The following is an 8,471-nucleotide window of genomic DNA, read 5'->3' on the forward strand; positions in this document are numbered from 1 at the left end:
AAACACCACCACCACCAACACGACAAAAAAAGAGAGTAATTTCCTGGGCTGGACAATTTTATTTCTGAATGAGGTATCCCAAAATCCACAAATACGACCAAAATACTGGTAAGGCTTTGTAAGGATGACAAAAACTCAGGCTCTGAACGGGAATAAAGTCCGGTCAACTTGTGTAGCAACTGCCATCCTGCTGATCTTATCTGCTTCTCTAAGCTTGACATGAAAACATTGGGGGGGGGGGCAAAATAAAATTAAAATAAAAACCATGTGCCCCAAGCTCAGGCAAGGCTAAGATAAAAGACACGGGCATCAGCAGCAGGACGGCGCCCGCTCCGAGGGGATGACGGGGGCAGTTCGGCTGAAGACGCGGGGTGAGTGGTCCCTCCTCTGTCTCTCCCTTCCCACCTGCAGCGGGGCTGCTGCTGCTCTGGTGGCCCTACCCGAGCCTCCGCGGAAGCTTGTGTGTATTTATATACCTCTATACATATGTGTGTGTGTGTGTGTGTGTGTGTGTGTGTGTGTATACACACATACACATGTCGGCTGCGCCGCCCCGGCGGAGCATCCCTCCAAGGAGAGCCGGGGAGAGCGGCGGGCGATCGCCCACGGCCCCGGCGGCAGGGGTATTTTTCCTTTTATCCAGAATAGCAAAAATTATTCAGAGCAGGGTGCAGCAAGGAATTGCCACAATTCACAAATTCAGCTCTGTTTCCAGCTGGAGAGGGAACCCTTCCGCTGCTCTCAAACCTCTTTGTCGTTTCCACCAGGTGGCACTTGGCAGCAGGGACAACTCTATGCGTGCTGTCTTCTGTGACTCAGAAAATATTAAAAGCAGACAAACTTTTAAGAAAATATCTGAAAAAAGCTGTTAGAAGGCTATCTTACTGTGTATATGCGTTGAAATAACCTTTCCTCTTGCTGCCTGAAGTGTGCTCACTTCCTCGACTTGGTGCTGCTCCGGTAGCTCGGGATTCTGCCATGGAAACTGTGAGGTGCTGATGTGACCCATTTCCGCTTATCTAAGGGAATAAAGTTGCCTTGAGGGCTTTCTTTCGGAGGGCCCCTGATGTGCCAAGGTAGTCCTTAGTCCACACTTGTTTGTAGATAAGAGTGTAAGTATCAGCTGTGAAAGAAAGCTGTTGGCTACTGATTGCTTGCACAGTTTAAGCCATTCAGGGTCCACGATGTGCTGATGGTCTCAGTCAGGCTTCAGAATGGGAGCCTGGATAATTTATGTGCGAAAAATCCAAGCTGACCGTAAAATGTCATGGCTAAATGAGCTGGAGGTTAGGTGACAAGTGTTACTCTTATACCGGTTGGGACACACACATACACGTGTATGTGTACAAATACCTGTGTGTGCGTGTGCTTCTGTTTCTATAGATGTATTTATACACACACGGGTTTTTAGAGGTGTGTTAATAAAAGCATTTTTAACTACAGACTTCTGCATTTTAGTATCTTTGCCAATGTGGAAAGTTTACAGGGAGAGTCAGCCAAAACGTGATGGCAAAATTTGGGGATTTCCTACTCTGGTTCTTGAGGTTAGTTTGCTTATCTCCTAAAAAGACTAAGTGTAAATGCCTGAGTGGATCGCCCTGTGAGTCTGGCAGTGACGTTTCACTTTCTGGGTAAGACTGGGTGGTAGTTCCTTGAACTGGAAAGCAGGGAATTGGTCTTAGCAGTTGGTCATGTGCAGATCAGTTAACAACTGGTCTTGGAAATGCCACACTGTCACTTAAACCAGTCTTCCCAGCGCAGTGGTTTATGAGGAAGCACGCAGTTGCTGATCCTGAGGACACGCCACGTAACCTGTGACTGAGCAGGATTTTGGGAGCAGGCAGCACTGGCGTGGGCTCACGGTGAGGAGAGCAGCAGGAGGAACTGGAAGCTCTGCTCTTCTGTTATCAGGCCAGCTCCAGCGTGTCCCCGGTTCTTATCAGCCCTGGCAGAGCCGGTTTCTGACGCGCTGAGCCTCCACACGTCCTGCTGTAGGGTGCTGTTGGGGCTGGCCCCGTTGCCTCCTGCTTGCACTTAAAGAGGGGCTGCGAAGCACCTTGTGACATATGGGAGCAAGGCAGGGCAGTGCTGATAGACACCGTGAAGAGAGGGGATGCTGGACCTCATCATCCTCAGCCTCCACTACTTCATCTGCTTTCTCATCTCTGTTGCAATCTGGTGTGGACCAAAGGTACAGTGCAGCTCTCTGTGACTCTGCACACCCCTGCAGCCAGGGAGACAGAGAGATCCCCCCCACCCAGCCCACAGTTCCCCTTTCTGTGTTTATAAAGACCTGTTTCAGCCTTATTTTTCTAAGGAAGTGAGGTTGTACTGGGAATTGAGGAAGAGCTGGAACACAGTGGCTAATTGTAAGTAAATTTAATGGGAAGGTTGCTTTTGTGATAAAACTGCTTATATTCTCTGTTGTGAGAGGGAGAGTCCGTTATATGTTTGAAATATGTAAGAGGAGGGAAGGAAAGGCAGGCACATTTGCTAAAAATGTCAGGCTGAATACAGCTTCTTAATAAATAATATTTTCTCCCCTTCACAGAATAATTTTTTATTGACTTAAATCACTTTATATTTCTAGCCATAATATTATGTGAAGAGTATCGGATTTGCATGTAAATGCTACCCATTGAGTACCTGAATTGTACAGTATTTTACATTTGCCATACTTGTATTTATTTGCACATGGGTTTTGAGGGGTGAAGGTGGTTTAGGTGCAGAGTAAATGAAAAGTGATTGAGAGTTTATCTTGCCTCAGCCTCAGGTATCAGGTTTCCGACAGCTGGTTTTCCTTGTCCTGATAGTTCTGTTAGAGAACATGCTGAGTGAACTTTATCACCAAGCTCTTGTGCTTTTCTACATCTGCACACTGATAGTCTTTCACTGAAACTTTTTCTCCCTCTGCCCACAGAAATCCAAATGTGAACTGCTTTATAAGTGACTTTTTCATTTGTTTGTACTGTGTGTTTTAAGGATGTGGATCGGCACAGCTCAAGTGCAGGAGGAGCTGAGGCGGAGCCAGATGGCCTTGTATTCATTGGCAAGGAAGAGGACATAAAGAAGTCCCAAAGAATAACAGCCAAAGTCGATGGCAGAGAAATTGTTGTTTTCTACCATGAGGGGAAATTTCATGCTCTGGACTCTCGCTGCTACCGTAAGATATTTGCCTGTGTGATCTCAGTGTTGCTAGAGTTAAGCATGAAGTGTGCTGCATAAATTAATATGGTGTTCTGCCATGTTTCAGATGAAGGAGGCCCTTTATGTCAAGGAGAAATAGAGGTATGTAAGCAAAATAAAAATAATGCAGAGGCATAGAGTCATATGGAAGCTCTAATGGATTTTTTCTAATGCCTTTATCTGAACATAATATTGAAAAAACCCAGTCGTATACACATAATAGCAGACAGTCATACAGCCAAATTACCAAACATACATTTTGTCCTAGAAGATGACTTGCTATCTTTTCTTCTTCTTCCTGCAGGATATCGATGGACAAGCATGTATTGTTTGTCCTTGGCATAAGTTTAAAATTACCTTGGAAACAGGAGAAGGATTGTATGAAGGAATAAATCCTCTGGAGCCATCACTAACACCAAAGTGGCAATCAAAAGGAGTAAAACAAAGGATTCATAAGGTCACAATAGACAATGGAAACGTTTATGTGAATCCTCCAGATCTGTCTGTGAGCTTTGACTCTGATTATTATGCTGACAAGTACAAAATTGGTGGTGAATTAGCTATGGGAAAACAAAGTCACTCAGAAGCCGCGGAGTAGGTCACAGCCAAAAAGCAGAATCCCGGGGAATGCACCAATGAAGAACATTTGTTGGGAAATAAAAATGTACTGTGCCATGAAGGTTGTCTCCAAATTATATTCCAGCGTTAATGTTATGTTAAAGCATCAAAATACATGGAAATGAGAAAGATAAGCAGCCCTGCATTGCCAGAAATGTGACTGATCTTGTGCTGAGGACATTTTTTTCACTTGCATTTCAAAAAAGACTTAATTACAGCAGAGTGCCTCATAATATTTGATATTTTGCTAGAACTATTTTAAATTTTAAGAGGGGATATTGTATATTACAGTTTATAAAACTTACTATGTAATTTAAGGTAGATAGTCATGTGGAAAGGTTATCTTTATATGCTTAACAGTTTATACTTCTAATGCCTTTGGTAAAAATTGCATGGGAATTTTTAACTTTTGAAGTACTTGTGTGATCTCTAGGTGTTTATTAAGTGCCACAAAGGGAAGCACAGAATTTCAGCATATTTTGGTGCACTCCTTTGTGCCTATTTGTGCGTTGCTACCTTGAGTACATAGAGCCATTTATTTTCCTTCTCCTCACTGAACTCTTGTTAGTTCATTGAATAATGTGGCAAGGATTTGTTATGTATAGCTTGTTCTTCCTGATTCTGTTGGTTAGAGGGAGCTGTTTGGTGTCATATGTGATGTAGTAGCCCTTGTTTGTTTTATTTTTTTATTTATTGTAACCATATTTTTATTCATTCATTTGAAAAAAAATCATGCTTTCTGTGTAGAGGCAAAAGTTGTGTTTTTCTGTGTGTGTTCACTGTACAATATCAGACCTGCCCCTTCCAAAGAAGTTTCTCTCTGAGTTCTGCTGCCCTCCGGGACATGGTGGGCTCTTCTGTTAAGCCTGTGGAGCATCACGGAATCATCGAGGCTGGGAAACACCTCTAAGACCATCAAGTGCAATGGTTAAATCAGCCCTGCCAAGCCCACCACTAAACCATGTTCCCAAATGCCACACACATCCCTTAAATACACCATCTTGCATTGCTGCAATTCTTCAGCATGTTTTTTTGTGTGTGTGTGATGTGTTGGCTTTTTGCAAAGTTCGTTCATAGTCAGGTTCAGTTTTAAATGCCTGCTCTTCAGCTTGAAGTTTCTCTTGTGTGTGCAGCAGGCTGGCTTGCTTTTAATGTATGTCACGGGCAACTAGGCCTGTGCCAACACAGTTGTTCATACAAAGGTGTTTAGAAGTAGTGAGGCAGAGGGAAGAATCAAAGGAAAATTTGTGCCCCATTGATCACAATGAAAAAAAGCAAAGCACACAACAAATTAATTTCACCACATCGAAATTGAGAGAACCACCTCTGATCATGCCTCCTTGACATGATTTTTGTGGTTGACAGGGGAAAAGCATATTGAAAGTGCTTTTGAGCTGACCTATCTCAGTTTTGTATTTTATATGAACTACAGCACAGAAACGCTTCTGTTGCTTCCTCCTCCTCCTCCTCCTCCTCTTCCTCCTCTCCCTGACCACTCAGCCAGCCAGTGCCAATGACCAGATGCAAATGCCTGCCTTCTGTTAAATGAATCACATCTTGATTATCTGCTAGAAAATGCTGTTATGTACTGACCAATTCTGTGATTCGTTGGGGGTTTTTTATTACTATTTGTTTGTTTGCTTTAAAATGAATATGTCATCTTCTCCTCTTGAAGCCACAGGGTAGACAGCAGGAAGGTAGGGCAGGTACCTTCCTGCTGTCTACCCCAGATGATGCCCCAACGGGCTTGGGTGGCATGAGGGGGATGGAGAAATGCTGCCCTTCCCTCCCTCCTCACTCAACCACCTGCACCTGCGATTAAACTTGACCACAGACATCGTGTCCTAGTGAAAGACACGGATCATATAAAAGGAGGGTATTGAATCACCCCAAACCGGGTGAAGAGACACTGCAGAGACAGAGTCAGAGAAGCGGGTATTTGCTTTATTCGGCACTGGGTGCGTGGGGGATCGCTCCTCCGAACACACACAGCACTTGCTACAACACAATATTAGGGGTCAGATTCATGAATATTCATCAGGTTCCTAGGGATAGGAGGGGTTATACAAATTAGTTCTCGGAAGTCATTAATATCGTTAGCGTATGTGTCACACGTGCGGTGTACCCTGGTGGTCTCACTGGGGAAGGCTCCTCTTTTTCCTCCGGGGTCTTTCTGATGAATATCAGTATCTTCATCACAATGCACTTTTCACCTTTCTTTCTGAGGCATGCATAGTCCTTTACAGAATGATTCAGCAGTTTCTGTCTTGGATTCAAGTAAATTCTTGTTCCTCTTATCTGGACAAGATTGAGTCCTGCTTCTTAGGTTTTGATCAACATTTGCTGTCCCCCAATACTTAACTGCGCTTACATGAGTTAACTATTGATCATTTTTATCAGTATTGCAAGATCTTCAGCTACGCCTGCATTGGCTCATGGATTGTTGAGATGGTATTTTTTAATGACATTTTTTGAAGCAGTGCATTACTAGAAATTGACTCTTTAAATTAGTAAATATGCAGTTCAGTTTAAGAAAGTACCAACTCTGAACAAAATGCTATTGACTGTATGACATTTAGAAGCATGCTGGTAACAGGAAGTTCGGTTTGAAAGCTTCATGGACATGTTCATACCAGTGGAAGAGTGCTCATGATTTTGCAGAATTGCCTTTACTGGCTAAAATTCAGAAAAGTGTTTATTCATGGGCTTACTCTTAATCATATGGAATAAATGCAACTGCATGTCCAGGCATAGGTAAATCCTTTTTCTTCAATACTTCTCAGGTGTAGTAACTATCTGCAAGCTTTTATGGTTGCTTTACCTTTTTTTTTTTTTTTTTTTTTAAAGTGTTCTTTCCCAGGAGGATTGCTTTAATTTAACATCTAAAGCTTGCCCACTTGATTTCATTCCCCTCGATTTTCCTGTTGATGATCACAGGAAGAACTGAGAATTATTAACTTAGACAGCCATGAACAAAGCCAGGAAGGTTGGTGGGCCATTAGTTTTTCATTTAATTTTCCTCTTTTTCTTTTGTCTTTTTTTCCCTTTTTCCTTTTTTTCCTTTTTTCTTTTCCCTCCCTTTTTAAATATTATTTTTGACAGCAAAGAACAAAGCCTTCAGTAAGTTAGTCACTTCCTTTAAGAAAAATACGTGCACTATTCTGAGCTTTGAAGTGCTAGACTACGCACCTAATTTGAAAATAGTTTAAATATTTAATGTCCTATATTTGAACATTCTGAGTCTTTTCTTTCCAGCCCTTTCTAGGTCCCCAGCTATACCGGTAAGAGTGCATGAAGACATGGAAAGCACAGGTGTTTTCCTGAAAGGGAACCAGTCAGGAGATTTTTCGTGAGGGACAGAGGGGGGAATGCGGGGGGATCCCAGATGTGCTGGGAGGGCAGCGCCAAAGCTGGATGAGGAGTGCCCATACAGGAAAAAAAGAGGAGGTGTTGATCCTCACAAGGAAAGGAAACTTAGGTGGGGAAAACCAGGAAAAGCAGCAAAAGGCACCTTTGGGAGCAAGGACGCTGGAGCAGGGTGGGGGAACCGAGAGCCGTCCAGGGTAGCCCTGGAGAGGCTGGAGTGAGGCTGGAACGTGGCTGTTCACAGTCAGGGACTCACAGCGGGACGGGGACAGAGGCGAGGAGTAGTTAAGATGCTAAGGTGGCATTTAAGGGACAGTAAAGAGACAGAAGGAATGAGTAGCTGCGGGCAAGAGGTCAGTGAGTCAGTGGCTGGATAATTACCGCTTCCTAGAGGGGTGTGTTAATGACAACCAAATCATTCTGGAGGAGTGTTTTGTTTGTCATGGGGGGGAGGTTTGGTTTAATTTGACAAATGAAAAAACACCATCTGGGTTTTTTTCATCACAGATCAGTCAGGCAGGCAGCAGAGAAATAAATTTTATTCTTTGGAATGAAAATTTTCGTGATGATTCTGCAAGACTTTCAGGCTCTGTAATAAGCAAGCAGCTTGAAGACAATCAATAAGTTATGTTTATACTATCATGGAAACATCTTTTCAAGAAAGACAAGTGAAGACTATGTAGCAGTTTGAAACGCAGCGTGAGCCTTTACCTGATGTGCCTGCACTGCAAACCTTGATTAGAGAGTAGTGACTGTAAGGCTGGGCGCTGTCCCTTTCCTTCTCTTTGTAGTACCTTGTTGAGCAATGTTCCCCGGCTGCACTCAGTGCTGCACACTAAGTTAAGGATCCTTTCAATGTAAAACCTGCTATTAAGTTGGGACTGAGAAGTTCATTATTGAGCATGTTTCTTGGACAAGAGCAGTCTTTGCAGGATGGCAGAACACAGGGAGAAAAAAATGTGCATTCTGTAGGAAAATAATTTTTAAAACCACCTTTCTCTGTTGAAGACCTTTTCAATGGCTTTGTACAGTTCCTAATTTCATACTTAATATTGGAATGAAATCAGTTCTGAATTTTGCATCTCTGGTTTCTGAAATGATCAGAAGTATCTCACGTGGTTCTCTTGCTGGTGGTACAAATATGGACTGTTAAAGTCAGCATTCACCAACACCCATCACTCTGCCTCATTGGCTTGGCAGCTGCTTTCCAAGGTTTCTGGGGGAAGCAGGGGCCAGGGAATGGAAATAATCTCAATGGAGAGGTACTTCAGCCTCTGTGTGTGTGTGGGAAGGCTGCCCTT

At 43.2% G+C, this 8,471-nt stretch overlaps 1 protein-coding gene across 1 annotated transcript; it reads left to right on the forward strand.

Moving 5' to 3' along the window:
- Nucleotides 1-1,351: 1,351 nt before the first annotated feature.
- Nucleotides 1,352-4,606, forward strand: RFESD (Rieske Fe-S domain containing). The gene is made up of 4 exons (XM_032096774.1): nucleotides 1,352-2,191; nucleotides 2,983-3,163; nucleotides 3,254-3,288; nucleotides 3,491-4,606. Exons 1-4 carry the CDS (start codon nucleotides 2,114-2,116, stop codon nucleotides 3,782-3,784), a joined length of 588 nt encoding a protein of 195 aa, XP_031952665.1. The 5' UTR covers nucleotides 1,352-2,113; the 3' UTR covers nucleotides 3,785-4,606.
- Nucleotides 4,607-8,471: the final 3,865 nt, after the last annotated feature.

Source organism: Corvus moneduloides, chromosome Z, assembly GCF_009650955.1.
Source record: "Corvus moneduloides isolate bCorMon1 chromosome Z, bCorMon1.pri, whole genome shotgun sequence".
Classification (NCBI taxonomy): domain Eukaryota; kingdom Metazoa; phylum Chordata; class Aves; order Passeriformes; family Corvidae; genus Corvus; species Corvus moneduloides.